This window comes from Vulpes lagopus, chromosome 7 (assembly GCF_018345385.1).
Source record: "Vulpes lagopus strain Blue_001 chromosome 7, ASM1834538v1, whole genome shotgun sequence".
In the NCBI taxonomy this organism is placed as follows: Eukaryota; Metazoa; Chordata; class Mammalia; order Carnivora; family Canidae; genus Vulpes; species Vulpes lagopus.
The window spans coordinates 127,964,306-127,992,045 of NC_054830.1; the positions used below are offsets into that span (position 1 = coordinate 127,964,306).

The 27,740-nt window shown below is 45.3% G+C and overlaps 3 protein-coding genes across 8 annotated transcripts in view; 1 reads left to right on the forward strand and 2 right to left on the reverse strand.

Annotated features, from left to right (window-relative positions):
• Positions 1-3,779, reverse strand: part of YTHDC2 (YTH domain containing 2) — a 77,784-nt gene extending 74,005 nt beyond the window's left edge. The window contains exons 1-2 of one of the 4 annotated variants that reach the window (XM_041762843.1): positions 3,394-3,776; positions 1,814-1,904 (exon numbers count right to left, since the gene is read on the reverse strand). In XM_041762843.1, coding sequence (XP_041618777.1) covers positions 1,814-1,904; positions 3,394-3,577 — 275 coding nt within the window. In that variant the 5' untranslated portion in view covers positions 3,578-3,776. Of the gene's footprint in view, positions 1-1,813; positions 1,905-3,393 lie in introns of all 4 variants that reach the window. The other 3 variants (XM_041762844.1, XM_041762847.1, XM_041762846.1) reach the window with 3 other exon arrangements.
• Positions 3,780-15,877: 12,098 nt separating this feature from the next.
• On the forward strand, positions 15,878-25,572 carry LOC121494249 (transmembrane emp24 domain-containing protein 9-like). 3 transcript variants are annotated; one of them, XM_041760465.1, is made up of 4 exons: positions 15,878-16,026; positions 16,159-16,259; positions 23,353-23,395; positions 25,538-25,572. In XM_041760465.1, exons 1-4 carry the CDS (start codon positions 15,906-15,908, stop codon positions 25,555-25,557), a joined length of 285 nt encoding a protein of 94 aa, XP_041616399.1. In that variant the 5' UTR covers positions 15,878-15,905; the 3' UTR covers positions 25,558-25,572. The 3 variants fall into 3 exon arrangements, with proteins under 3 accessions (XP_041616399.1, XP_041616400.1, XP_041616397.1); XM_041760466.1 differs by lacking the exons at positions 23,353-23,395; positions 25,538-25,572 and adding an exon at positions 16,413-16,715; XM_041760463.1 differs by lacking the exons at positions 23,353-23,395; positions 25,538-25,572 and having other exon boundaries at positions 16,159-16,715.
• On the reverse strand, positions 18,336-20,835 carry LOC121494248 (transmembrane emp24 domain-containing protein 9-like). Its single transcript, XM_041760462.1, has 5 exons — positions 20,572-20,835; positions 20,080-20,180; positions 19,657-19,782; positions 18,967-19,113; positions 18,336-18,828 (listed from the first exon to the last, which is right to left on the reverse strand). Exons 1-5 carry the CDS (start codon positions 20,699-20,701, stop codon positions 18,679-18,681), a joined length of 654 nt encoding a protein of 217 aa, XP_041616396.1. The 5' UTR covers positions 20,702-20,835; the 3' UTR covers positions 18,336-18,678.
• Positions 25,573-27,740: the final 2,168 nt, after the last annotated feature.

Consider the following 27,740-nt stretch of genomic DNA (forward strand, 5'->3'; position numbering starts at 1 on the left):
AAAAAAAAAAAAAAAGATTCTCTATCTCCCTCTTCCTTGGCCCCAAGAGAGCCCCACTCTCTCACTCTAAAAAAAAAAAAAGAAAAGGAAAAGAGCTTCAATTACAAGGCCCCAACAGGAAAGATGTACGTTGCATTTTTTACAAGAAATCAACCACTTCAGCAACCTAGTCAATGAGAAACCATTATCATCCTTCTTGCTTTTCTCCAACGTACTTTTGTTCAAAACAACCCCTCCAACTTCCTCCTTCTTCTTCAAAAATAATATTCTTCTCTTTTGTGTGATGGACTTGCAAATGGTTTTGTAGTAGCTCACTTGTTGCAGACTATAACTATTTCCAAATAAATCCATCTCTTCTTGGTAAAATAACTGCCAGTTTTATTTTTAAGGTTAAAGGCAGCAACTTTATTTGGCAAGAAAGCCTGATTACATTGACATGAGACTATTTCCAGTATTCAGTTCTTACTGTGAATTTTCACATTTTCCAGCAGAAATATTGTGATCAAAGGTAAGGTCTGTACCTTATGAGGGGTATTATATAAAATATACTCTAAAATTTTTCTAAAATCTGAACCTCGAAGTGTACTTGTTCCAGGTGTTTTTGGATAAAGGATTATGGCACTGTACTCTTCATCTGCAAGAACAGTATTTAACTTACCCTGAAGACCATGATATGTGCATGCTCAAAACCTACCACTGCTTCCAGCACTGGCCTTAGTGATGTTCAAAATCCACATTCACCTAAGCTAAACCTCATCTTACTCAGTTATGTATCCCTGTAGGCATTCAAATGCCAGACAATCCTACATCAGATACTTTCATCTTAGGACACACACACAGAGAGGGACAGAGACACCGGCAGTGGGAGAAGCAGATTCCACGCAAAGAGCCCGACGCGGGACTCAATCCCAGGTCTCCAGGATCAGGCCCTGGGCTGAAGGCAGCACTAAACCTCTGAGCCACCCGGGATGCCCTATTATCTCTCTTCTTAACCTAAACCCTGCTAAGCTGAAATTTTATCTTTCTTTCCCTCCTCACTGGAAATTCTGCTCCCCACAGAACATTTTGGCAATGTCTAAAGACATTTTTGGTTATTACAACTGCAGGTGGAGGTGCTACTGGGTAAGGTCAGATATGCTACAATACACAAAACAGCCCTCCACAATAATTATCCAGTTCAAAATGTTAATAGTGCCAATATTGAAAAACCTTGCTATGTATCAATCCTAGCACCCTTACTCCCAAAATGAAATTGTTCCACATAATTTTAGAGTTCTTCAATTTGGATGGTTCAAATGACTTTTTCCGTTAGGGGTCAGTGGCCCTCAAAAAAACATATGCTGTTTCTTCCTGGTCCATTGTATTTAGCCATTTCTAATTATCAGATTCTTGAGCTGGTAAGAAAGAAAACAATGATTATGTGTTCTACAGTTACCACTACCATACAGTAACATTAAAAGAAATACTTCTGTAGATAATCATACTTATTATCTTTAGTCTATCTACCTTTTTAAAAAAAGGAAATTTAGTTTCTACGAAAAAAGAAAACATTTCCTCAAGCAAGCAATTTCAACTTTTAAACTATTTCCTTGCATTTAAAAAAATTTTTTTACCCCTAAGGGAAAACAAAAAAGGGCAGGATAGCAGGAAAAGGAAGAGCTGAGTTTGGTATAGATACTAATCAATTTATCTACAAACAATATAATTAAGGACATGAATCTAAAACAATAATAACTCCTTAAATGGAGTGAGGAACATTTCTCTCTTTTTTTGGTAAATAATTCTTTTTAAATAAGAAAAGCTATCAGCTTACCCTTTGCTTTTAGAGACCAAACCAAGAGACTGACTCAATCGATGAATAAAGGCTCTTTCAGTGCTGGTCAAAGAAGAAGGAAATTCCATTTCTACATTAAAAAAAAAAAAAATTGGGAATATACAATTATCTTTCAAGGTGCTTCAATATACAAACATAGATATAAAAGATGAAAAAAAATCTTGATTTCTGCTCCCCTCGTGATCTTAAGGTTGTGAGATCCAGCCCCAAGTAGGGTTTCTTGATGGGCATAGACCCTGCTTAAGATTCTCTCCCTCTCTCCCTGTCTACCCCTCCCCCCCCCACCTGAGAAACTCCACTCTGGGAAAAATGGGTTGCAGAAGGGGAGGGTGTTGGGGGATAGGTAACTGGGTGAGGGCACTAAAGAGGGCACTTGATGGGATGAGCACTGGGTGTTATACTATATGCTGGCAAATTACATTTAAATAAAATATGGGGCACCTGGGTGGCTCAGTGGTTGAGCATCTGCCTTTGGCTCAGGCCCTGATCCTAGGGTCCTGGGATCAAGTCCCACATCAGGCTCCCTGCGCCAAGCCTGAGGCTTTCTCCCTCTGCCTAAGTCTCTGCCTCTCTATCTGTGTCTCTTATGAATAAAATATTTTAAAAAATAAATTTAAATAAAATTTTTAAAAAGCTCTAAAAAAAGAAAATCATATAAGCATATAATCAAATTTATATTTTGCGTGAAAAGCAGGTATTATTTCAATAAAATTGAATGTCTGCCAGAGTTACCATATTAATAAAAATTAAATCTAAACGTGATAGAGGATTCTAATGTTCACCAAAGATTACTCCTCTTATTTGTGCTGAAATCTTCTTTTGGTATGATGACAGACTGATGAATGTGTTTTACTATTTTAATTCAGTCCTTAACTTGCATCATTACCAAACGGTTCATCTCCTCCCGTGTTGAGGTATGCTCAAGCATTACGAATGCTCAACATCACACTGTCTTTGCTTGCAAAACTGCACAGAATTTATATTTCAATATCTTACACTGGAGTTGTTGTTACATATTATTGAGGCTTTGTTTAATCTAAGTTCACTCTGTCCGAGTCCCTGCCTGTTCTGGGCTAGAAGAGTCCCCTACTTAGGCAAGAAAATGAATGGGCACTGGTTCCCGCGGGTTGGCTGAGGGTTCTGCACGGCGTGACGCAAGACAAGTAGCCCACCCTTAAGAGGTGTGAAAGACGTTTCATCTACCAAAACCAGTTTTTCCCAACATCTAAAAACTGTGGCTTAGACGCCCCAAGCTGCCTCCAGCCCTCTCTAGGGAAAGAACCGCCTCCTGCAAGGGGGCAGCCCGACGCTTCCCACCTTCTCAGGAGTGCCTCTCGGATCTCCCCGACGCCGCGCATCCCAGGGAGCGCTCCCCAGCGTGCGCTCCCCCGCGTAGCCCCTGCCGCCCACCCGCCGCGGAGGCCGGCTGCAGTGGGCCGGGGGGGGGGGGTGCGGGGGTGCGGGGGTGCAGGGGGGGCGCCAGGTCTTCCCTCCCCCCACCCCCTGAGGCAGCCCCTTCACTCGCCGGCAGCCGGCGGGGTCCCGCTCGGGAACCTCACCTCTCTGGTCCCCGTACCGGAAGCGCTCCAGAGCGATATTGACCGCGATCTTCACCTCCTCGTCTATACGAATGTCCTTCAGCCCCTTAGCCCGGCCCCCGCCCCCCGGGCCGCACGGAGCTGGGCCGCCCCCGCCGCCACCAGGAGCCGGCGGCCGCGGGGAGACGCTGCTCGGCCTGGACATGGCCCTGAGGAGTTCTCCCCGCGGGGCAGCGGCCAGGCCTGCGAGCTGGCGGTCAATGACAGGGACAGAGGGCCACTGCCGGGACCGGCCCGCTCCGCAGGCAGCCTGCTCTGGGCCAGGGTCACCAGAGAGCCCCGTCACAACAGCCGAGGAGGCGGCGGCGCCACTAGTCCCGGCGGAGCGGAGAGCGCGGGCGTGATGACGTCACGAGGGCCGCGGGCGCCGGTGACCTCAGCGCGTCGGCGGCCCCTCGCCTCCCGGCCGAAGCCGGCCACTGCAGTGCTTCCCTCACCCCCCGCCGGGCCAATTCTCCCGGGGCTCTCCGGTCTCCACGTCCTCCGCCCACACCCCGCCGCACGGAGGGGACCCCGTGCATCCTTTTATTCAGTCACTCATTCTTTCCTTAAATCCTTCATTACTTCACGCCGTGAGCCGGTGCGGGCTTCCGCTCTGTGCCCGGCAGGCGCTGGGCTGCACCCCGGGGACAGGAGGGGACCGGACAGACAGACGTGCTTCCTACCCTCACGGAGCTCACATTCTAGCCAGGGTAGAGTTGCTAGGTTTAGCACACAAAAATGCAGGATGCCCCGTTTCTTTGAATTTCAAATGAGGAGTCGTTTTTTAGTATTTCCCATGCAATATTCCGGAACACATATAGTTTAAAAAAAAAAAAAGTTATTCTACCTGAAATGCATGTTTTAGGTGGCCGCCCTAAAGCAGAATGACAAACAATAAACAATTGTGCTTAAATGATGTTAAATGTTGATTATAAGGGGTACCTGGTTGCTCAGTGGTTGAGCTTCTGCCTTTGGCTCAGGTCTTGATCCTGGGGCCCTGCGATAGAATCCCACATCGAGCTCCCTGCAGGGGGCCTGCTTCTCCCTCTGCCTGTGTCTCTGCCTATCTCATGAATAAATATAATATTGTTTTATTTTTTATTTATTTATGATAGTCACAGAGAGAGAGAGAGGCAGAGACACAGGCAGAGGGAGAAGCAGGCTCCATGCACCGGGAGCCCGACGTGGGATTCGATCCCGGGTCTCCAGGATCGCGCCCCGGGCCAAAGGCAGGCGCCAAACCACTGCGCCACCCAGGGATCCCTATAATATTGTTTTAAATGATAGTCGTAAGTGCTATAGGAGATGATGAAAAAGGAAAATGGAACTCTTGTTTTGAAGGTCAAAGGAGGTTGTGAGAATGTACAATTGCTTGCACACAACGCCACTAAGAGAAACCTGATCCCAGCCACCCTAACTGCTTCCGCTCTGGTTTTCCCATGATCCCTTCTGCAGAGAGCAGCCAGAGTGAACCTGGCTTATATTTTATATTGTAAATAAAATATAAATTTTATATTTAAAATATAAACCAGGTAGGATGACACTCCTACATGAAGCGCTCCTGTAGCTCCCCCATTGCAACTACTACAAGCCCACAATTTTTTACCATGACTCAAAACCCTGCCTGAGGGCAGCCCCGGTGGCGCAGCGGTTTAGCGCCGCCTGCAGCCCAGGGCGTGATCCTGGAGACCCTGGAGACCCTAGAGACCCTAAATCGAGTACCACGTCAGGCTCTCTGCTTGGAGCCTGCTTCTGTCTCTGCCTCTCTCTCTCTCTCTCTCTCTCTCTCTCTGTCTCTATGAATAAATAAATAAAAAATCTTTATTAAAAAAAAAAAAACCCTGCCTGAAATGGCCTCTGCCCTATTTCCGTGAATCTCGTCTCTCACCATCTCATCCTCATTTTCAGGGCTCAAATGCACTACTTTCTGTCTCTTGAACACATCAAGTTCATTACCATCAGAGGAACTTTACATTTACATAGTTTCCTCCTGCGCAAGACAATCTTCCTACCAGTACTTTCTCATCATTTAAGGCAGGACTCTATCCCTTACCTAGACAGGCTCACCCACATCATTTACCACTGCTTGAAATTATTTTTGTTTATTTATTTATAATTTGCTCTTTTCACTAGAATATAAGCTCAAGAGCAGGAACCTTGTTTATCTTGTTTGTGAACTTCATCAGCAACTAAAACTGAAAGATATATAATAAATGTTCTTTGGTTGGCCATATTTTAGTTTATTTTTTTAAAGATTAATTTATTTACGATAGACTTAGAGAAAGAGAGAGAGAGGCAGAGACACAGGCAGAGGGAGAAGCAGGCTCCATGCCAGGAGCCCAACGTGAGACTTGATCCCGGGACTCCAGGATTGCACCCTGGGCCAAAGGCAGGCGCTAAACCGCTGAGCCACCCAGAGATCCCCTAGTTGGCCGTATTTTAGAATCTGGACTCAGGATTGATCATCCCTACCCTATGAAAACTTGCTTAGTAATTCTTGAGCTCCTAATCTATTTGGTTGGCTACTAGAAAGAGTAGTAAAGAAGCAGAAATAGGTTCTCTTTTTTTTTTAGTTTTTATTTAAATTCTAGTTAGTGGAAAAAATAAATAAACAAATTCTAGTTAGTGGGATGCCTGGGTGGCTCAGCGGTTGAGCGTCTGCCTTTGGCTCAGGGTGTGATCCTGGGGTCCAGGGATCGAATTCCGCATCGGGCTCCCTGTGAGGAGCCTGCTTCTCCCTCTGCCTGTGTCTCTGCCTCTCTCTGTGTGTCTCTCATGAATAAATAAATAAATAATCATTAAAATAAATAAATAAATTCTAGTTACTATGTTAGCTAACTAGATAAAAGTTGTTTCAGGTGTAGAATTTAGTGATTCATCACTTGCATATAATACCCAGTGTTCATCATAACAAGTGCCCTCCTTAATACCCACCACCCTTTTAGCCCATCCCCCACCCACCTCCTTCCATTAACCCTCAGTTTGTTCTCTACAGTTAAGACTCTCATTGTTTACTTCCCTTTCTCTTCTTTTTTTTTTCTTTTCCCCTATGTTCATCTGTTTTGTTTCTTAAATTTCACATGTGCATGAGATCACATGGTATTTGTGTTCCTCTGACGTATTTTGCTTAGCATAATATACTCTAGCTCCTTCCACATGATTGCACATGGCAAGATTTTGTTCTTTTTGATGGCTGATTAATATTCCATTGTGTGGTGATAGTTATAGATAAATATGGATATAGATATAGATCTTATTTATCCCTTCATCAGTTGATAGACATTTGGACTGTTTCCATAATTTGGCCACTGTTCATAATGCTGCTATAAACATCAGGATGTGTGTGCAGCTTCAAATCAGTATCTTTGTATCCTTTGGGTAAATACCTGATAGTGCAATAGCTGAGTTGTATGGTAGTTCTACTTTTAAATTTTTAAGGAACCTCCATACTGTTTTCTAAAGTGGCTGCACCAGTTTGCATTCCCACCAATAGGCTAAGAGAGCCCTTCTTCCTTCACATCCTTGCAGACATCTGTTGTTTCCTATGTTGTTAACTGTAGCCATTCTGACAAGCGTGAAGTGGTATCTCACTATGTTTGTTTTATTTTGTTCTCTTTTGTGAAAGAAAGCATGCACTCCAGAGCTGATGCGGGGGAGTGAGGGTAGGAGACAGAAGAAGAAAGGGAGTCCCAAGCAGGCTCCACGCCCAGAGCAGAGCCAGAATCAGGGCTTGATCCCACAACCCTGAAATCATGACCTGAGTCAAAATCAAGAGTCAGACACTCAACCGACTGAGCCACCAGGTGCCCCTCATCATGGTTTTGATTTATAGTTCCCTGATGATGAATGATTATCTTCATGTGTCTGTTAGCCATCTGGATGTCTTCTTTTCATGTGTCTGTTATCCATCTGGATGTCTTCTTTGGAGAAATGTGTGATCATATTTTCTGCCCATTGCAAAAATAGGTCCTTCCTATATTCTGGCCCTGGCATAGATATCACTGAACTACTACCTTGATCTCTGTGTATGCTAAGTTCCTTAGCTGTGCCATAATACCTGCCATTTTTGCAGTGCCCAGGGGCACTGCCTTTAATTTCCCAAGCCTCACAAAACCATACAAAGTAATATTACCTCATGATACAAATAATACGGATAAGGAAGCAGCCTGGATGAAGTTAAAATAACTGGCTCAAGGCTATGATTAGTAATTAATGAGGTAAAGATAGAAAGCAGGCCCAGCTTTTGTCTTTCCCTTCTTTTTTTTAAGTTTATATATTTTTATTAATAATCTCTACTCCCAACGTGGGGCTTGAACTCACAACCCCAAGATCAAGAGTCATATCAGGACACCTGGATGGCTCAGCAGTTGAGCGTCTGCCTTAGGCCCAGGACATGATCCTGGGGTCTGGGGATCAAGTCCCACATTGAGCTCCCTGCATGGAACCTGCTTCTCTCTCTGCCTATATCTCTGCCTCTCTCTCTCTCTTTGTATCTCATAAATAAATAAATAAAATCTTAAAAAAAAAAAGTCATATCTACTGACTGAGTCAGCTAGGCATCCCATCATTCCTTCCTTTCTTTTTGGATGAATGCCTAAATGCTTATATTCCTGGTGCCTGGTGAAGAGTAAGGAACATGTTCACTCAAATAAAAAAAGAATACTTGCATAAAGTTACATAGCAGTAAATCATAAGGTTAATCAGCTCTACAGTCTTTGGTATTTTTCCATACCCCTGGAAATTTCTGGGTACTGAACGTGAAACATTGCAATCCTACTTTTACAGATGCTTCCAAGAAATTAGAGAAAGTATAGAATATTCACAAGTGATTTCAAGTTATCCTTTGCATAGAAGATACCTAAAGTTGTCATCCTTGTTTTACCAATTGTGTGGCCTCATGCAATGATTTAACCTCCCTACTCATAACATGGATTTGATAACACCTATATCACAGTGTTATTATGGGGATGAAATTAGATTATACTATCTTTTTGAAGATGAAGTGCTTATCACAATTCTTGGCTCCTGACTCAGCCTTAGCAATCTGATATACTTAGATGCTATTTACTTTAACTGACAGAAAACCCAAGCAAAAAGGGACCAAGTAAGGACATTTCTTACCTTATATAACAGAAAGTCTAGGAGTAGGTGGTTCCAGGGCTGATTACAGGGTGCACCAATGCCCTCAGTAATCCAGTATCAGTCCAGTTTACCACTCTGCCATCCTTAGAGTGTCCACCACTCCCCTCTTGGTTGTAGCTCTAAGGAATCACATCATAACACACCACCAGATAAAGGCAAGAAAGATAATTGCCCACTGTCTGATGTCCTCTTTTAAGAGAGAGAAACCTTCCCAGAAGTGCCAGAAATAGACATCCTTATGACTCTTAGCCAGAACATGGTTAATGCATTAACCACCAAATAGGAACGAATGGGATTACCATGAATGATGCAGTTTTTCCTAAAGTAGATGTCACCCAGAAGAGAGAAAACAGAATTGGGGCTCTTTTTGCAACTAGTAAGGAATGGGAAATGACTGTTGGGTAGGCAACTGAGGGTGTTATGATAGTCATCAGTGATTGTCACCAAATATTTCTCATTTTCTTCCTTTACAGGTGTGTAGTAGAATTGTATTTCCTGGCCCCCTTACAGTTGGGTGGGAACATATTATTAGCTCTGGCAAATGGGTAGTGAGTTGAAATGGTATATGTCACTTTTACGTTGGCCCCACTTTTCACTGTAACTAACCACAAATAACTAGCAAAACACGCACAAGAAAGAAACTGAATTATTTGACTCAATATGATTGACGCAAATAACCAAAAACTACAAAAGAACATGCTCAGAAAAGTTAAAGATCTACATAAACAAAAAGATATTCAGGGACCAGAAAACTTAATAATGTTAAGATATCAATTCTTACATTGGTCCACATCCTTACCAACATTTGTTTTTTCTGGTCTTTTTGATTCTAGCCATTCTGACTACTGTGAGGTGATTGATTACCTCATGGTGATCTCGTTTTGCATTTCTCTGATCTTAAGTGACATTGAACATTTTTTCATGTGTCTGTTGTCTATATGTCTTCTTTGGAAAAAATGTCTATTCAGGTTATCTATTTTTTAATGAGATTGTTTAGGGGGTTCTGGTTTGTTTTTGTGCCTTTTTTTTTTTTTTTGGTGTCGAATTGTATGAGTTCATATATTTAGATATTAACCCCTTATCAGATTAAAGACATTTGCAAATGTCTTTTCCCATTCAGTAGGTTGCCTGTGCATTTTGTTGATGATTTCCTTTGATGTGCAAAAAACTTTTTAGTTTGACATAGTCCCAATAGTTTATTTTTGCTTTTGTTCCCCTTGTCTTGTCTTGCCTTCCTTTCCCCTCCATAAACATGTTTCTGACACCAATGCCCAAGAGATTACTGCCTATGTTATCCTTTAGATGTTTTATGATTTTAGAGCTTATATTTAGGTCTTTAATCCATTTGGAGTTTATTTTGTGTATGGTATAAGAAAGTGGTCCAGTTTCATTGTTTTACATGTCTCTGTCCAGTTTTCCCAACATCATTTATTGAAAAGACTGTCTTTTCTCCATCATATATTTTTGCCTCCTTTGCTGCAGATTAGTTGACCATATAAGTGTGGGTTTCAAAAAAAAAAAAAAAGTGTGAGTTTCTTTCTGGGATCTCCATCCTGACCAATAGATCTATGTGACTCTCTTTGTGTAATTACCATAGCTTGTAATCCTTTCTGATTTAAAGTCTGTTTTGTCTGATCCTAGTAGAGTCTCCCTGTTCTTTTCTCGTTACTGTTTTTGTGGAAGATCTTTTTCCATTCTTTCACTTTCAGACCTCCTTGTGTCTCTGGATCTAAAGGAAGCTCCTATAGACAACATATACTTGGGTTCTGGTTTTCATCCACTTCACCAGTCTTTATCTTTTCATTGGAGAGCTTCATCCACTTATGTTTAAAGAAGCAATTACTGATAAGGAGGGATTTATTTTTGTCATTTTGCTATTTTGTTTTCTATTTGCTCTACAGCTTTTTTTTTTTTTTTTGGTCCCTCATGTCTTGCACTTTCTGTCTTCTTCGTGTTTAATTTTTTTAGTAGTAATGAAACATTTAAATTGCTTTCTCATTTCCTTTTGTATATTCTCTCACTATTTTCTTTGTTGTTACCATGGGAATGGCATTTGTATCACAGCTGTATCACTCTAATTTGAATTTAACCGAGTTTACCTCCAGCAACACTCAAAAACTTTATTCCTGGGGATCCCTGAGTGGCTCAGCGGTTTAGCACCTGCCTTTGGCCCAGGGTGTGAACCTGGAGTCCCGGGATCGAATCCCACATCGGGCTCCCTGCATGGAACCTGCTTCTCCCTCTGCCTGTGTCTCTGCCTGTGTGTGTGTGTGTGTGTGTGTGTGTGTGTGTGTGTGTGTCTCATAGATAAATAAAATCTTTAAAACAAGAAACTTTGTTCCTTTAAAAGCTCTGTTCTTACCCTTTCATTTATGGATATCACAGAATTATATCTTTGTACATTATGTGTAATAATGTCACTCTTTACCATCAAAAGAAGCAGTTGGGGCAGCCCTGTGGCTCAGCGGTTTGAAACTTTTTTTTTTTACTTTTTATTTATTTATGATAGTCACACAGAGAGAGAGAGAGAGAGAGAGAGGCAGAGACACAGGCAGAGGGAGAAGCAGGCTCCATGCACCGGGAGCCCGACGTGGGATTCGATCCCGGGTCTCCAGAATCGCGCCCTGGGCCAAAAGCAGGCGCTAATCCGCTGCGCCATCCAGGGATCCCCGGCTCAGCGGTGTGGCACTGCCTTCGGCCGGGGGTGTGATCCTGGAGACCCAGGATCGAATCCCACATCAGGCTCCCTGCATGGGGCCTTCTCCTCTCTCTGTCTGTCTCTGCCTCTCTCTGTGTGTGTCTCTCATGAATAAAGAAAATCTTAAAAAAAAAAAAAAAAGTGGTTGAAACATGCAATAAGCTGAATAAATGTCCAGAAGATTATATTCAATGAAAAAGCCAATCTCAAAAGGTTGCACACTGTCCAATTCTACTTACATAACATTCTTGAAATGACAAAATTGCAAAAATGGAGAATACAGATTACTTGTTGTATGAGGTTAAGGAGAGGGTGAAGGAAGAGGGGAAGTGGGTGTGGCTTCAATATGCAACATGAGGAACCTGTCCTGATGGAAATGTTTTGTGTCTTGACTGTATCAATGTCAGTATCCTGGTTGTAATATTGCATTATACTTGGGCAAGATGTTATCATGGGGTTACCTGAGTAATGGGTACACTGGATCCATATGCATTGTTTCTTACAAAAGGATGTGAACCTATAATTTATCTCCAACATAAAAAGTTTAATTTTAAAAATATTACAAACTATTATTATAAAATATTATCGTTTATTAATTCTGCAATCATTTGCTAATTACATCAGCACTCATAGCATGTTGTTATAATAGCACTAAGAAAAATACAACCATCAATTCACAGAAGAAATCAAATGACCAAGAAGAAACACTTAGTATCTGAGGAAATATAAATTAAAAGGATAAGAAAGAAAGGAACTAAACAGAAAACAAAAGGAAATACAACTTTTCACCCACTAGTTTTGCAAAGATTAAAAAGGTTTAGTGTTTGACCAGAGCACGAAATTAAGCACTATGACTCATGTTGCCAAAACCGTACTTGGTACAAAACTTGAAAGGGCAATTTCATGATCTTTTATCAAAAAACTATGTCCTGCAGTACTGCTTTTTTATAAAATGAACACAAATTTTTTTGCAGCAATATATGTAAGTGCAAATAATGGGGCCGGGGGGGAGGGGGCGGGCGCCTGGGTAGTGTAGTCAGTTAAACCACTGGCTAGGTTGCAATTTCAGAGTAGGGGAATTGAGCCCCGTGACCAGCTCTGCTCTCAGCACAGTCTGCTTGAGATTCTTTTCTTCCTCTGCCCGAGATTCTCTTTTTCCTCTGCCCTTCTCCCGCTCATGTGCTCATATGTAACTGCTCTTTCTCTCTAAAATAAACTGAGGAGGGCAGCCCAGGTGGCTCAGTGGTTTAGCGCTGCCTTCGGCCCAGGGTGTGATCCTGGAGACACGGGATCGAGTCCCATGTCAGGCTCCCTGCGTGGAGCCTGCTTCTTCCTCTGCCTGTGTCTCTGTCTCTCATGAATAAATACAATTTTTAAATCTTTTTAAAAAATTAAAAAATAAAATAAAATAAACTGATGAATCACTAAAAAAAAAATAGTGGAAAAAAATCTTAACCACTTTCATCAGAGGAATGATTAAAAAATAAGGTACTATATGACCAAAAGGCAACCTACAGAATGGGAGAAGATACTTGCAAATGACATATTTGATAAAGGGTTAGTATCCAAAATCCATAAAGAACTTATCAAACTATAGGGATGCCCGGATGGCTTAGCAGTTCGGCACCTGCCTTCGGCCCAGGGCATGCATGATTCTGGAGTCCGGGGATCAAGTCCTGTGTCAGGCTCCCTGCATGGAGCCTGCTTCTCCCTTTGCCTGTGTCTCTGCCTCTCTCTCTCCGTGTATCTCTCATGAATAAATAAATAATTTTTTTAAGAGAGAACTTATCAAACTCAATACCCAACAAACAAATAATCCAATCAATAAATGAGTGGAGGGATCCCTGGGTGGCTCAGCGGTATGGCGCCTGCCTTTGGCCCAGGGCGCGATCCTGGAGACCCGGGATCGAATCCTACGTGGGGGGGATCCCTGGGTGGCTCAGCGGTTTGGCGCCTGCCTTTGGCCCGGGGCGCGGTCCTGGAGACCTGGGATCGAGTCGCACGTCGGGCTCCCGGTGCATGGTGCCTGCTTCTTCCTCTGCCTGTGTCTCTGCCTCTCTCTCTCTGTGTGTGTGACTATCATAAATAAATAAATTTAAAAAAAATAAAAATAAAAAAATAAATGAGTGGAAGACATGAACAGACATTTCTCCAAAGAAGACATACAAATGGCCAACACACACACAAAAAAAATGCTCTACACCACTTAGCATCAGGGAAACACAAATCAAAACCACAATGAGAAATCACCTCCCACCAGTCAGAAAGGCTAGAATGAACAAGTCAAGAAACGACAGATGCTGGCAAGGATGTGGAGAAAGGGAAACCCTCATACACTGTTGGTAAGAATGCAAGCTGGTACAGCCACTCCGGAAGGTTCCTCAAAATGTTGAAAATACAGCTACCCTACAACCCAGCAATTGGACTACTGGGTATTTACCTCAGAGATACAAATGTAGTGATCCAAAGGGGTACCCACACCCCAGTATTCATAGCAGCAATGTCCACAACAGCCAAACCATGGAAAGAGCCCAGAGGTCCATCAGCAGATGAATAGATAAAGATGTGATATGTGTATACAATGGACTAGTACTCAGCCATCAAAAAAACGAAACCTCGCCATTAGCAATGGCATGGATGGAACTAGAGGGTATTATGCTAAGCAAAATAAGTCAGTCAGAAAGACTACTATCATATGAGCTCACTCGTGTGGAATTTAAGGGGATCATAGAGGAAGAGAGGAAAAAATAAAACAAGACGAAATCAGAGACAAACCATTAAGAGACTCTTTTAATTTTATTTTATTTCTATGTATTCAGGAGAGACATAGAGACACAGGCAGAGGAAGAAGTAGGCTCTGTGCAAGGAGCCTGAGGCGGGGCTCGATCTCAGGGCTCCAGAATCATGCCCTGGGCGGAAGTCAGGGGCTAAACCACTGAGCCATTTAAGGCATCCCAAGAGACTCTTAATCATAGGAAACAAACTGAGGATTGGTGGAGGGGAGTTAGGTGGAGAGATGGGGTAACTGGGTGACGGGCATTAAGGAGGTCACGTGATGTAATGAGCACTGGCTATTATGTAAGAATGATGAATCACTGACATCCACCTCTGAAAACAATAATACATTATGTTAATTAATTTAATTTAAATAAAAATTTTATTTTATTTTAAAGATTTTATTTATTTATTCATGAGAGACACACACAGAGAGAGAGAGGCAGAGATATAAGCAGACAGAGAAGCAGGCTCCCTGTAGGGAGCCGGATGCGGGGGGGGGGGGGGGGGGGGGGGGGGGGGGCGCAATCCCAGACCCCGGGATCACACCCTGAGCCAAAGGCAGATGTTTAACCGCTGAGCCACCAGGCGTCCCTTAAATAAAAATTTTAAAATGAGGTACTGTATGAACCAAACATATTATATTGCTACTGTTAATAAAAATGAGATAAAGACTTCCAATGAGGGGGAAATGTCAAAACATCCTCATTAAATTCCCTCATTCCCTCCCCAGGGCCAAACAAAACAACAAAGAGAACCCAAATTAGAAAACCTCCAACTTCTATGACCCGATTTAGGAGTGGCTGGGTTTTGGAAGGCAAAGAAGTGGTAAAGGGAGTCTCCTAGGCTTTTTTTCAAAATTTTTTCCAAAATTAGTTGGTGCACTATTTGTGTCATTTTTTTGAAGTTCAAGTGGGGGGGGGTGTTGTTATTTGCTTAAAATTTTTTTTTTATTTGTTGGGGTACCTGGGTAGCTCAGTCAGTTAAGTAGTTGCCTTCTGCTCAGCGACTCCTTAGGCTCTCTGCTGAGCAGGAGCCTGCTTCTCCCTCTCCCTCTGCCTGCTGTTCCCCCTGCTTATGCTCTCGCGCGCGATCTCCCTCAAATAAATAAATGAAATCTTAAAAAAAAAAAAAAAAAGTATTTGTTTATCCTAGAGAGTGAGAGAGTGTGCCAGAGAGAAATGGGGGAGGAGGGTGGAGAGGGGCAAGGGGAGTGAGTGGCAAGTGGAATCTAAAGCCGACTCCACTAGGAACCACTAGCAGGAGCAGGACTCAATCCCAGGACCCTGAGATCATGATCTGAGCAGAAATCAGGAGTCGGATGTTTAATTAATCCACTGAGCCGCCTAGGCACCCCTATTTTTTGCTTTTTAAATTAGGCTCCACATCCAACTAGAGCCCAACATGGGGCTCAAATTCAGGACCTCAGAGATCAAGTGGGAGCCGAAATCAAGATCAGGCGCTTAACCCACGGAGCCACCCAGGCCCCCTCAAAGCTAAATTTTACAAGTGGAAGCAAGCCCAGAGTGTGGATGCATAGATGCAGAGGAAGTCAGGGAGCCTCTATTTCAGTCCTACATCTGTTCATAATTCACTCTGCGACAACAAACAAACGGCGTTACTTGCAGCATCTGTAAAAAGCTGATCATCACTGCCATTCTCCGGCCACCACGACAATCAGCAGAAGTAAGGTTTTGATTCCGCAGTTCCAACTCCCTTGCGAGCAGAAGCGGTTCCCGTAGCCAGGACCGCTTGGCGGCCGCACCTCGGGCCCTGTAGTCCGGGCGGTGGGACTCGCCGCCCCAGCAGGCCGTGCGGCTGCGTCCGGCTTACGCGGTGCCGCCGCCCGCAGCCCTGGGGACCGGGGCTGAGGTGGATGCGGAGCGAGCGTGGGAAGGACGTGTTTGCGGCCCGCGGAGGCGCGCTTTACTTCCACATCGGGGAGGCCGAAAAGAAGTGCTTTACTGAGGAGATTCCGGACGAGACCATGGTTATAGGTGCGGGCCGAAGGGAGAGCTGGGACCGAGACCTTCCTTGGTGTTGGGGCGGGGGGTGCGGGGGGTCCGCCGGGAGCCGACTCCACCCCGCCTCGCGCTTGTCTGACCCGGGTCCGCCCCACTCCCCTCCAGGAAACTACCGGACGCAGCTGTATGACAAGCAGCGGGAGGAGTACCAGCCGGCCACCCCCGGGCTGGGCATGTTCGTGGAGGTGAAGGACCCGGAGGACAAGGTGAGCCGGCCCCTCAGCCCCGCCGAGCCCTGCGCTCTGCACTTGAGCGCCAGAGCCGGCGGCCGCTGGCACTTCCGCTCCTCCTCGCCGCAGCCGCCAAACTGCTGAAGAGACTTGGGGTGTTGGTGAGAAGATCCCGGGTTTTCGCTCTAGGCCACACCTGGGCTGCTGCAGGGCTAGCGGCTCCTCTCGGTTTCTTGCCGGCTGCTGCAGGACTCGGCCGAGTCCCTTGCCTGCCCGGAGCCTTTTCTCCTGCTCTGTGAAGTGGAAACTCCCCTGCCTTGTAGGCGTGGTTGGTGCCTTCACGGTGGTGCTGGCCATCAAAGAATTGTGGTAACTCTCACGCTGTGACCTATGACGTATAGGCTTTAGGAGGTCGTTCAACAGGGTGCTTTCCAAACGAACGAGTAGCTTTGAATTTCGATAAATAGGGATATTAAAATAAAGCAAAACAAATCTTTAGTTGTCACCTTTCATTTTAAAAAATAAATCACACCAGAAGAATTGACGTGGCAGGAGCTCTGAATAGAGCCCTCCCAAGAGCAGTCACGTGTCAGCTTCATCTGACTCTTCACTCCTGCCCCAGAAAGTTCTCAGACAAGCTCTGGACCTTTTAGTATTGTGAGATGCCCAAGGCTCTGTTTGCCAACTTTTGAGGCACTGAAAGCCCGAATTTGTTTCCTTCCAGCGCCCCCTCCCCCCAACACTTGCTGAAGCCCCTTCTCTGTAGGTCATGCTGGGTTGGCAGTATGGCTCTGAAGGCAGGTTTGCTTTCACCTCCCATACTCCCAGCGAACACCGGATCTGTTCTGTGGTCTTAGAGTCAGGATCATGATACTGTAGTCTTCTTTTGTTTCTCCAAATTGCCATATTCTTTTTTGCCTTAGGAGTCCTGCATGTGCTATTCCCTCTGGCCAGAACACACTTCCCCCAGCTAATTCCGACTAATCATGAATGCAGTTGTAAAAAGCAGCCTTCTCTGACCGTCTAGACTAGGCCAGAGCTCTTCTGTCATTCTTAGTGCATACCCTTCTCAGAAGCATGCTTCACCTTTATCTGTTGTTCTAGCCCTGCCTCATTTAGTATCAGACCATAGGCTCCATGTGCAAGAATGTGCCTTTCTGGGTCACTCTGCTTCTCCTGTGGCAGAGAGCAGAGCACCCTCCCACACACACCCCTTCAGGTAAGGGTAATGGGCGCTATGATCACACACTCTGGTCTGAGGTTACTCTCCAGTGGTTCCCCCCACCCCTCCCCAACCTTCGGGTCAGTCCATTTATACTTTCCAGAGGCCAGTCATGACCACACCCACAAATGAGCAAATCTCCAAGACTTGGCCGTATTCCTCCAGCGTATCTTAGGGTAGGGTCGATCTGTCTCCAGGGCCAAGTGCTGGAGCTGTCCTGACATCCCTCTCCTCATGGGGAGTCTCCCTTTATTGACATCTTGGGCCTTGGTGATTTGGACTTAATTTTGTCGAGGGTGCCAACCAGTGAATTTCCTTACAACATAAAATGTCAGATTCACGTGAGAAATGACTATTCCAACAGGGCAACCAGCAGAAGTAAAATGTGGGCTAGATCAGGCAGATGCAGTAGGTACATGGATATCTGGCCATCACTTGTGTGCACGTGTGAAGGAGGAGATGCTGACTATAATGGAAACAGTTACTTGGAATCCTATTTTCAAAAAGAGAAAAAGAATCATCTCCTGGAAAAATTAACCTATGACATCACAAAGAGAGAGACAGATTGCCTGAAAAATACTAGGAAGACAGAGGTGCCCATCTGACTTCCTGGAAGAACCCAGCAGTCCACATAACTGGAGTAAAATAGCACAGGAACCTGAGCCCAGAAAGAGGCACAGGATCACCACCAGTACTCAGGCTACCCATAAGGTGGGCCCAAATTGGACTTTTCTGGAAAGGGCTCCACAGGTTGCTAAGGCTTTCGGAGTATAAACTTCACATCATTCATTTTGGGATCAGTCCCCACCAATGCATGAGGAGCCTCACATGTTAATATCTGGTTAGAAACAAAACATCAGAATGAATTGCAGAGCAGGAGGCAATAAATGTTTAGGTCAGAAAGTTTGCAGTTTATATTCACTCTTAATTCTCCATCTTGGGTTAATTCATCTATCCAGTTTTGGTGGGGGCGGGGGAGGGTTGGGGTACCCTCACTCTCCTCCGAAGCACAGAGCCACAAAGAATCCTGCAGCTCCCCAACCAAGTGTGTACGGAAAACCCCTCCTGTCCCAAGTGCTGGCTGAGAAACCAGTTCAAAGCAGTCCTCTGTCCCCCTGACAGTACCAGGAACCCCTGCAGGGTTGGGGGACTGGGAGCCAGGAAACAGACCAGGGCAGGCCACTTTCCATCAGTTAAGAGGAGAATGAGTTGGGGCTAGGTTTCAGGGCCCACCTACACCAGCTTCTTGGCTTTAAAGAAACTCTTGAGGTGCTGCATCTGCCAGACACCTGTGGCTACAAGGATGAGGGTCTGCAGAATGGACCACCATAGCACCCGCTGATTGGTGCTCTCGCTGGTCTGCCGGAAGCGCTCCTCTCGCCACTGTGGAAGGAGAGAAGGAAGAATACGCCTGTCTAGAACTGAATTTTACCCCCACCCTCTCTGGGGGAACAGCTGGAAGAGCCACCTCCCAGGAGATTACACATCCCCTGTCCCAACTGTCTCAACCCAGCCCCTCACCCTTTGGTACTCCTGCTCCTTCTGGATCAACTCCACCTGCTCCACAAGCTGCTGTACACGCAGATGCAGCTGGGTCAGCTTGTCCTTGGCTGCAAATTCCACATAATCATTGGTGTGTTCACCTAACTGCATATCCAAGTGAATGGCCTGGAACAGAGGAATCAGGATGGGGGTCAGAGAGCTTAGCTCCATGAACCTGCCTGAAATCTAGTCCTCCATCCCACTCTGGGCCTGACACTGGCAGTTCCATTCCTCACACCCCAACTTAGTGACTGGCCCTGCTCTAGATGATCAGGACCCTACTTGTGTGAAGTTCTATATTCAAACACAAAGGATGGGACATGTGCAGAGAAATAGAGGTATGACTCTGAAACAGGCAGTTTACTAGAAGTTCTGTATTGGAAGGTGACGATGGAGAGCCCTGAAGGACTCAGATGCAGAATAGCTCTGAACTTCACCTTATGAAGTTTGGTCTTTATCCTAGGGATGGCTGGGAGCCAAGGGAGGGCTTTAAGTCCAAGTGACTCCCTCCCAAGATCCCCTTTCGTCCTCAGGAGCTGTTCTTGGTATGCTCACTTCAGGTAAAGTCCCAGCCCAACTCAATAGGCAGCATGCCCTGCACCCTTCTTATTCTAGAGGCTGAGAAATTGAGCCCCTGGGGATGGTGGAGCACCCCCCTGCCACACTCACCAGCTTGCCATCATAGAAGAGGGCAAATCGGATGGACTCAAGGTGGAGACAGATCTGGTGCTCTCCTGGAGACTGGGAGGTGAAGGTGAAGCTGCCCTGAGGGCCATACTGCCGGGCCAGAAGATTCTAGAGGAAGCAGCCTCCAGTGAGCACAGAGAAGTTAGCCATGTACCTGCTTCTGGGAGAATTCTGAGAGTATCCCAGGTGCAGAGGGGTCAGTATGAGGGAAATGGCATGGGTTTGGCCATAAAGTCTCAAATGCCAGCATTGCCAGGACAGAATACAGATTGCAAAGAGCATGGCCCTCCTTGAGCTACCTGCCTGTGAGGAGACCAATCCTTCCGTGAGAAGTGAAGGATTAGAGAGGGCTATGCTTTGACCCGTGGCCTTGGGCGGGCTGCAAGGGGTAAAGGCCTGCCTCACCTTGTTCTCGGGGTCCTTCACAAACACGAACAAATTGATCCACTGTGGGGAGGGCTGATACTTTTCCATAGCAGGGTCGTAAAGCTCCGTCTTGTAATTACCTAATGGAGAGGCAACGGAGGTGTATTCCCATCCATTCCCATGACCGAGTCGTGGTTGTGGGGGGAGGAACAGAAGGATCTCGAGTCTGAGGGGCCTGACCACGGGCCTCTGCCTTCTCCTCCCCTCTCCAGCCCCACTTCTCTGCCATCAATCGAGTCTGAATCAGACGTGCCTCCTCGGCGCCCCTCCCCCAGCCCCGGCACACGCAAAAGAGAGGATGCCTTGGCGAGACTGCTGTCCACTCATTTCTCCCCGGCCCCAGCCCACTCCCCACCCCCCAGCAGGGAAGGGAAGGCGCGGGCCTGAGCTGGTGCCACGGCGCCCCATTCCGTCCCCTCTCAGGACTCTGGGTGCAGGGAGGGCAAGGCAGGGAGTGGCCGGCGCGCGCACCTATGACCACGGTACCATCGGGGATCTCCTGGATGAAGCACTTCTCTTCCAGCTCGCGGACCTCGAGGTAGAACGCGCCCCCGTGGCCCATGAGCGCCAGCAGCTGCCCCAGCAGCAGCGGCAGGGCCATACCGGTTGCCTGAGCTCTGCCCCATTCCCGCCCAGGGCGACCCCTGGGCCCAGCTCCTCGAGCCCGGCAGGCCCCCGCCACTTTCCCAGGCGAGTCCACCGGTCTCCGCGCGTAGGCTGCGGAGACTGCGAGCTCGCGCGTAGACTACAACTCCCAGGAGCCACGGCGCATTCCCGCCTACCCTCGCCGGCGGGGGGCCAGGCGAGCCCTCCACCCAATCCCCGCCAGGTTCTAGAGCGCTCTCCGCCCTATGGCTCTTACTCCGCGCAGGAACTTGGGGAGGCGTAGGTGTTGTAAGCCCATCTTGCTGATTGGGGTCACAGCCTCAGAGGGGGAAGAGGGTTTGCCCTCTGCAACTTGCAGGGCAGCCACTCAAGATGTGTGCTGAAAGGATGCACGATTAATGGGAAATGTATGACCTGGACTTGAACCTGGAAGACCTTAGAATTGATTGGGGAGGACCTGGAGACCTGGAGACCTGGAGAAATGGAATGGGAAGCCCCGTGGGATTGAGTTTGAAGCAGTAATTCAGGAAGGGCAGGGGGGAAATGTCGTGGTTTTCATGGAAGAGGTAGATTTGACCCCAGCCTTGAAGGATGGTTAAAATCTCCCTGCGCAGTGGGGGACAAGAATAATTTAGGTAGGGGGACCTAGGATTGCCTAACAGCCAATAGGCGAGTTAAGGAACTAGGGGAAGAAAAGCTATAGGAACTTAGAGGGTGGAGGTAATTGGGCTGAATCTGAGGGCACAGGAGGTGCCAGGCCTGCTTGAACAGGGGAGTCTGTCATCTAGTGTACTTTTCTCTGCACTAAAGACTAAAAAGAGGTTGTGGGTGAGCCTGGAGAGGAGAGAAGATGGCAGGAAAGCCACTGGTAAAGGATAGGGATGCACAACTGAAAGGGGTGGGAGAGTGGAGCCAACATGACAAAATGGGGACCCAGAAAAAGCAAATCTCTAGAATTCCAAAGCACACAGTGCCCTGAGTAGAACAGTGTAGACCTAAACATATCAATAGAAAGCTGTAGCCCAACCCAAGTAGTGGGATGAAGTCTTCCACCTCCTAGTGCCTGGTGATAAGACATGCTCATTAGTTTATTCAGCAACCTGTCACGATGCTCCCCCCCCCCTTTTTTTTAAGATTTTATTTATTTATTCATGGGAGACACAGGCAGAGGGAGAAGCAGGCTCCATGCGGGGAGCCCAATGTGGGACTCTATTCTGGGACTCCAGGATCATGTCCTGGGCTGAAGGCAGGCGCTCAACTGCTGAGCCACCTAGGGATCCCCGATGATGGTCTTATTTATTTATTTATTTATTTATTTATTTATTTATTTATTATAGTCATCGCAGAGAGAGAGAGAGAGAGAGAGGCAGAGACACAGGCAGAGGGAGAAGCAGGCTCCATGCAGGGAGCCGACTTGGGATTCGATCCTAGGTCTCCAGGATCGCGCCCTGGGCCAAAGGCAGGCGCTAAACCCCTGCGCCACCCAGGGATCCCATGATGGTCCTTTTTAAATAAGATTTTACTGATTTAAGTAATGTCTGTACCCAGTATGGGGCTCTAACTCATGACCCCAAGATCAAGAGTTGCATGCTCTTCCAATTGAGCTAGACAGGTGCCCCAGTGATGATCCTTTTTATTCTTTTGTGCCAAGCACTGCTCTCATCACTGTTTTTTTTTTTAATTTTTATTTATTTATGATAGTCACAGAGAGAGATAGAGAGAGGCAGAGACACAGGCAGAGGGAGAAGCAGGCTCCATGCACCGGGAGCCCGATGTGGGATTCGATCCCAGGTCTCCAGGATCACGCCCTGGGCCAAAGGCAGGCGCCAAACCGCTGCGCCACCCAGGGATCCCTCTCATCACTGTTAAACTCACTAACCGAATTAATCTTTTAAAAATTATTAGGTAGACTGTAATGCTATTCCAGTTTAATAGCTAGGAAAAAGAGGCAAAGTTGATCTTCCCCAAGATCATCCAACTGATAAGTGGCAGGCATTTGCTGACACAGACTCTGGTCCAGGCGTCTGACACATGTTGGACGTCCAGGCATCTGACACATTAATTAATGAAAATTAATTAGACCTATCTCCTGGTCTCTAGGAACCCACTGAAAGCAAAAAAGCAATGTCAATACGGTGTTTTAAGACTGATATGAGAATTGTTCCCTCATTTTAGTGGTGTGGCTCATTGGAAATCCTAAGAGAGTGTTTTTTTATTTACGAGGAAGATCATTAAACAAACATGACAAATTCACATATTAACAAAAGTCATGCTTTAGAAAGGTCAAATAAGACAAGAGCTGAAAAGCATCTGTTGGGTTTGGGAGTCAATCAGTTGATTTAGCCAGAGTGGGGAGCAGAGGCAGAAAAGTGAGGATTCAGGCTTGGGAAGCAGAGGTGCTGTCCGTGGTACTGAATGGTTGCTTTCTAGACCAGTACCACCACCATCTGTAGTAAAGCTTTTTGGCTTTGTTTTGTTGTTAATAAAATTTGTAATATCTCGCAAGCCAATATTCTTTTTTTTTAAGCCAGTACTCTTATAAAATGAAAAAAAAAAATAAACTAATCATGTGCTTGAATATCACATCAATATTAAACTTCTGTAAAACCTCCTAAACATTCATTTTTTGTACTTATCTCATTGCAGACCTATAACAAACATGGACCTGTACCAGCCCCCACACCACACTGTGAGTACCAGTCTTGAGTGGCAGTGGTCCATTGGCCAGACTACCCACAGGAATCCCCCAAATGGTCAAAAGTGGAAAATGCTTGCAGCCACCTACATATAAGGAAATAGTGCACTGGTGAGATTTCAAGACCCAGAACCCAGACATTTTGAAGGGGGAATATAACTCTCCAAGTAGCAAAACTGTTTTTGCTAAAAATAGAACAACCTGAGGCTGCCTGGGTGGCTCAGTCAGTTAAGCATCTGACTTTGGCTCAGGTCCAGACCTCAGGGTCCTGGGATGGGCAGCATGGGGGGTGGGGTCTACATTCAGCGGGGAGTCTGCTTCTCCCTCTCCCTCTCCCTCTGCCCCCCCCCCCCCGCTCATGGTCTCTCTCCCTCCCTGAAAAAAGAGAGAGAGAGAGAGAAACAACCTGTTTCTGACCTATGATAAGGCTAGGAACATAAGACCAGTGAACCCACATGGTCTGGGATCATCCCACATGGCAAAAATCTAATTCCACAATGGTTGTCAAGATCACTGAACCTGAGTGCCATTTGTGAGATTCAAAGAAGACACTGAGAGGCTACATCTACTTGCTCCACCTGTGGTTCCCCAAGATTTCAGACTTTGATGGATTTTTTAAAGGTTTTATTTATTATTTATTTGAGAGAAAGAGAAAGAGAGCACACAAGGGGGAATGAGGGACAGAGGGAAAAGGACAAGGGGACTCTGCTTAACGTGAACCTCACCCCCATGCCGCCCATTCCGGGACCCTGGGACCATGACCTGAGCTGAAGGCAGATGCTTAACTCACTAAGCTACTCAGGTGTCCCTGATTTTTTTTTTAAGGACAGATTTATTTGAAAAAAATATTACAGCATATAACACTGCATAAGGACTTAATTTCTATTCATACACTGGTAGATTTGATATAATCCATAATAATAAAAAAAAAAGACTTTAAAAATCCAGAATCACAAAGCCCAGGCAAATCCAGGCCTCTCTTACATGCTGTGCCCTTTCTGGGAAATGCCCTGGGCCTCAATCCCTATCCCCTTCTCCACTTGCCTAGTTTCTATTCATCTTTTCAAGACTCAAATCCAGAAGCACTGTTTTATTTTTTTTCCTTCTCCTAGGGACTTTGTCAACGCCTCTATGGCAGTGTAAACCCCATTGTATTGCAATAGATAATTCTTGAGCAAGGCCCCCTGGGGCTGATAGCTGTAAGAGATAAAGATGTAGGCTTCTGCCTTCGATTTCTGTCTGCTAGCAAAAAAAACAGCAACATCAAGAATATGCCTATGCCGTTGATGTTTGCTTGGAGAAAGGGAAGAGAGAGGAAGAAAAAAAAAAGGAGAGAGTATGGAGGGGAAAGGAGGGAGAGGGATGAAAATCAAAGAGAAGACAGAAGAAGAAGGAGACAGTGAAAGAGAGAGAAGAGGAAAGAGGGGACGCCTGGGTGGCTCAGCAGTTGAGGATCTGCCTTTGGTTTGGGGCATGATCCTTGGGTTGGGGTGAAGTCCCACATTGGGCTCCCTGTGGGGAGCCTGCTTCTCCCTCTGCCTCTGTCTCTGCCTCTATATCTGTGTCTCTCATGAATAAATAAATAAAATCTTTTAAAAAAGAGGGAAGGAGGAAGACAAAGGGAAGCAAGCAAGGACGAAAGAGAGAGAAAGAAGGAAGAAGGGTAATGGTGATTCATAATTATGGAAAAAGGCAAAATCTCGTAATCTATGCCTGGTTTTGCTGTAATGTCTCCTCCTGATTATTTCCATAGACATCTTGACCTGGGCATGGTAAGGGTGGGGATACATCAGGGATAGAATGTTCTGTACATAAAACCAGAGATTCCATGTGCAATTCTTCTGCTCTAGTGTTGGGTGGCTTCTTTGGTTTGCTGCTGACTTTCATACCATCCCCGGAGCCCCACCATGACACTATCCCTTCCTCTGCACCATGTCCTTCTACATTTATCTTCCCCCCCTGGTGTGTGGAAAAACAACTTCTAATCCTTGTGACCATCTCTACAAAGAGAATTCCTATGACAGTTTGTTTCCTTGTGCTCTCAATCCCAGAACACCTAGACATGGGGGTGGTGTTGCTGAATTCAGGGATATCACAAACAATATTCTGCTGAACTTGTTTCACCACCTTCCTTAGGCTTACAGTGGTCCCTCTAACAGGATCCTTCCACTTCTGGTGAGTTTTCTCAGAAGTCTCACTGTGTCTTCAGTCCATTCCTCCTGGAGATCTGGGCAGTCTGTCCCCCAGGTCTGTGCCTGACTGAATCCTGACTAAGAACTTCTGTCCTCCTGCCCCCAAAACTGTGGGGGTTCCCATATGTAGGGTAAGGAAAGTGGTTGGGCTGTGCCTCAGTCCCTGAGAGTCAAGAAACCATTGATCCCAGGACTCAGAAGACTTCTAGGGGAAATGTGGCCAAAGGCTACACACATCGGCCCACTGAAGTCTCGGCTTTTTTTTTTTTCTTTAAAGATTTTATTTATTTATTCATGAGACACAGAGAGAGAGAGGCAGAGACATAGGCAGAGGGAGAGGCAGGCTCCCTGTGGGGAGCCTGATGCCAGACTTGATCCCGGGACCCCAGGATCACTACCTGAGCCAAAGGCAGATGTTCAACCACTGAGCCACCTAGGCATCCCTGCTATTTGTTTTCTATTTGCCCTATAGCTTCTTTTTGGTCCCTCAATTCCTGCATTTACTATTTTCTTTTGTATTTAGTTTTTTTTTTTTTTAGTAGTGAAACATTTGAATTCCCTTCCCATTTCCTTTTGTGTATATTTTATAGCTATTTTCTTTGTGATTATCATGGGGATTACACTTAATATCATAAAGTTAAAACACTCTAATTTGAATTTATCAGTTTACCTTAAATTACAACAACAAAAAAACCCTCTCTGCTCCTTTAACAGCTCTTTTCTCACCCATTTCTATGGTTGATATCAAACAAATTGTGTCTTTATACATTCTATGTAATGGTTACTTTTTTGCAATGATTGTTGATATAAGTAATACACTGATTAAATCTCCAGATAATTAACTGAGTGAAAAAAGCCAATCTCAAAAGGTTACACACTGTGTGATTACATTTATATAACATTCTTGAAATGACAAAATTGTAGAAATGGAGAACACAGATTACTTGTTGTATGAGGTTAAGAAGAGGGAAGTGGGGGATCCCTGGATGGTGCAGCGGTTTAGCGTGATCCTGGAGACCCGGAATCGAATCCCAGTCGGGCTCCCGGTGCATGGAGCCTGCTTCTCCCTCTGCCTGTGTCTCTGCCTCTCTCTCTCTCTCACTGTGTGCCTATCATAAATAAATAAAAATTTAAAAAAAAAAAGAAGAGGGAAGTGAATGTGGCCAATACACAACGCGAGGAATCTTGGTAATGGAAATGTTCTGTGTCTTGACTGTATCAATGTCAATATCCTGGTTGTGGTATTGCATTATACTTGGACAAGATGTTACCATGGGGTAACCTGGATAATCGGGTACACTGGGTCTCTCTGCATTGCTTCTTACAACTGCATGTGAAATTATGTCAACATAAAAAGTTTAATTTTAAAAATACTAGAAACTTATTATGAAATTTTATCACTTATTAATTCTGTAATAATTTGTTAATTCTGAATGGTGGTAACATCAGCACTCATAGCATGTCGTTATAATAGCTAAGAAAAATCAGCAGTGATTCACAAATGACCAACAAAAAATGCTCAGTATCCAAGGAAATAAAAATTAAGAGGAAAGCGAAATACAAGTTTTCATTTACTTATTTTGCACAATTAAAAAGATTGAGAACATTTGACCAGGGTGTGGGGTAGTAAGCACCAGGACACACTGCTGGTGAGACTGTAAATTGGTATGAAATTTGAAAGAGAAATTGTGATCTATTATCAAAAAACTATGTCCTACAGTAATGCTTTTTAAGAAACTGAACACAAATTTTTTTAAAGATTTTATTTATTTATGATAGACATAGAGAGAGAGAGAGAGAGAGAGAGAGAGAGGCAGAGGGAGTAGCAGGCTCCATGCCGGGAGCCCCATGTGGGACTCCATCCCAGGAATCCAGAATCACGCCCTGGGCCAAAGGCAGGCACTGAACTGCTGAGCCACTCAGGGATCCCCTGAACACAAATTTTTATTGCAGTAATATATGTAAGAGCAAATGATTAGAGGAAAATCTTAACCACTTTCATCACAGGAATGGTTAAAAAGTAAGGCACGAACCAAGCTTATGTTATATTGTTACTGTTAAGAAAAATGAGATAAAGACTTCCAATGAGGGAGAAATGTCAAAACATCATCCTTAGGGCAGCCCGGTTGGGCTGAATAAATGAATAA

Coding starts and splice junctions, on each gene's coding strand:
- LOC121494248 (XM_041760462.1), bottom strand. CDS start 20,701: ATGGCCCTGCCGCTGCTGCTGGGGCAGCTGCTGGCGCTCATGGGCCAC. Junction 19,114..19,656: donor TCTTCTATGATGGCAAGCTG/GTGAGTGTGGCA, acceptor CCTCTGTTCCAG/GCCATTCACTTGGATATGCA. Junction 18,829..18,966: donor AGGAGCAGGAGTACCAAAGG/GTGAGGGGCTGG, acceptor CTCCTTCCACAG/TGGCGAGAGGAGCGCTTCCG.
- LOC121494249 (XM_041760463.1), top strand. CDS start 15,906: ATGCGGAGCGAGCGTGGGAAGGACGTGTTTGCGGCCCGCGGAGGCGCG. Junction 16,027..16,158: donor GGACGAGACCATGGTTATAG/GTGCGGGCCGAA, acceptor ACTCCCCTCCAG/GAAACTACCGGACGCAGCTG.